The sequence below is a fragment of the Hippopotamus amphibius genome, chromosome 12, assembly GCF_030028045.1.
Source record: "Hippopotamus amphibius kiboko isolate mHipAmp2 chromosome 12, mHipAmp2.hap2, whole genome shotgun sequence".
NCBI classification, from domain to species: domain Eukaryota; kingdom Metazoa; phylum Chordata; class Mammalia; order Artiodactyla; family Hippopotamidae; genus Hippopotamus; species Hippopotamus amphibius.
Genome location: NC_080197.1, coordinates 51,737,238 through 51,739,566, shown reverse-complemented (window position 1 = coordinate 51,739,566; position 2,329 = coordinate 51,737,238). Strand labels below are relative to the sequence as shown.

Below are 2,329 nucleotides of genomic sequence, written 5' to 3'. Positions count from 1 at the left end.
TTTATTCATTGATTTCAGCAACATTTGAGGAGTGACGTATAGTGGAAAGAGAAACTTTCATGACTTGAGCTTTCTATAAAACTGGCAGGAACAAAATGAAACTACTCTCCTTTCAATATGTTCAATATAACTGTCAGTGGGAAGTATAAGATTACTTGAAAGTTATTCAGTCTTTAAAAAGAAGCGAAGAGGCGGCCACCTTACCAGGGTAACCGGTAGAGCCCTAGCCGAGGTGGCGGCGCGGGGCGGGGCGGAAGGATAGAGGAGGAAGGAGGCTGCAGTGCAGGATGGCGGCAACGACTTAGGAGCGGCTGAAGTTGCATATCACACCTGAAAAATTTTATGTGGAAGCTTGTGATGATGGAGCAGATGATGTACTTATCATCGACCGTGTGTCCACAGAAGTTACACTCTCAGTCAAGAAAGATATTCCTCCTTTGGCTGTCACAAGACCAATATTTGGTATACTGGGGACAATCCATCTGGTGGCAGGTAATTATCTAATTGTCATTACCAAAAAGAGAAAAATAGGTGAATATTTCAATCATGTAATCTGGAAAGCAACAGATTTTGATGTCCTTTCTTATAAGAAGACAATGTTGCACTTAACTGATATTCAGTTACAAGATAATAAAACTTTCCTAGCAATGAAAAACCATGTCTTGAGTGTGGATGGGTTTGACTTTTCAACGACATACGATTTGACCCATACTTTGCAGCGGCTGTCCAACACTAGTCCAGAATTCCAGGAAATGAGTCTCTTGGAAAGAGCAGACCAGCGGTTTGTTTGGAATGGTCATCTTCTAAGAGAACTTTCTGCTCAGCCGGAGGTCCATCGGTTTGCTCTTCCAGTATTACATGGCTTTATTACTATGCACTCATGTTCTATTAATGGAAAATACTTTGATTGGATTCTCATCTCGAGGAGGAGTTGTTTCAGAGCTGGTGTCTGCTATTATGTAAGAGGAATTGATTCTGAAGGCCATGCAGCTAACTTTGTAGAAACAGAACAAATTGTGCACTACAATGGGAACAGGGCTTCATTTGTACAGACTCGAGGACCAATACCACTTTACTGGTCTCAAAGACCAAACCTCAAGTACAAACCACTGCCACTGATCAACAAAGTAGCAAATCATATGGATGGTTTCCAAAGGCATTTTGATTCACAAATAATTATTTATGGAAAGCAAGTCATAATCAATCTGGTTAATCAGAAGGGCTCAGAGAAGCCACTTGAACAGGCGTTTGCAACAATGGTGTCTTCATTGGCAAATGGAATGATCAGATATATTGCCTTTGACTTCCATAAGGAATGTAAAAATATGAGATGGGATCGACTAAGTATTTTATTGGATCAAGTAGCAGAAATGCAAGATGAATTAAATTATTTTCTAGTGGACTCCGATGGCAAGGTGGTGACTAACCAGGAAGGCGTGTTCCGCAGCAATTGCATGGATTGTCTGGGTCCAGAGTCTGCTAGCTTGTCGTTCACTTCAGGCTCAGCTACAGAGACTAGGAGTTTTGCATGTGGGACAAAAGCTTGAAAAACAGGATGAATTTGAGAAGATTTACAAAAATGCCTGGGCTGACAATGCAAATGCTTGTGCCAAACAGTATGCAGGAACTGGTGCCTTGAAGACTGACTTTACCAGAACTGGGAAGAGAACTCAGTTGGGACTTCTAATGGATGGCTGGAACTCACTAATATGGTATTACAAGAACAACTTTTCTGATGGATTTAGAAAAGATTCCATAGATTTATTTCTTGGGAACTATTCAGTGGATGAATTAGACTCTCATAGTCCTTTAAGTGTTCCAAGAGATTTGAAATTCCTGGCTTTGCCTATTATCATGGTTGTTGCCTTTTCCATGTGCATCATCTGCTTGCTTATGGCTGGTGACACCTGGACAGAAACACTGGCCTATGTGCTCTTCTGGGGAGTTGCAAACATTGGAACATTTTTTATTATTCTTTACAATGGCAAAGATTTTGTTGATGCTCCCAGATTGGTCCAGAAAGAAAAGATAGACTGAATTTGTGTCTGTGGAAAGCAACTTGGCTTGGAAGATTCCATTATGCAGAACTGGAGTCTTTACTGACCCGCTTTCCACATCAGCCCAACGTCCTTTAAAATCCTTTATCCAAAAGCACATCTTGTGCTTTGTGTGGGGGTGATTACTTAGAATTGATATGATGTTACTGCCTTGATGATCTCTTTGCTATTGTGATGTTATATTTATAATTTGAAGCTCTTCTATAATTAAAATGTAACCTGAATTCAGCTCACAGAATGGAAGGAATCTATTCATCATCAGTTTAATCCGC

At 40.4% G+C, this 2,329-nt stretch overlaps 1 protein-coding gene across 1 annotated transcript; it reads left to right on the top strand.

The window, feature by feature from the left end:
• The first annotated feature begins 266 nt into the window (after window positions 1-266).
• Window positions 267-2,037, top strand: LOC130833178 (phosphatidylinositol-3-phosphatase SAC1-like). Its single transcript, XM_057702556.1, is given in 3 exon segments — window positions 267-492; window positions 621-1,465; window positions 1,467-2,037. Coding segments are annotated over 3 exon segments (1,566 nt in total). The 5' UTR covers window positions 267-342.
• Window positions 2,038-2,329: the final 292 nt, after the last annotated feature.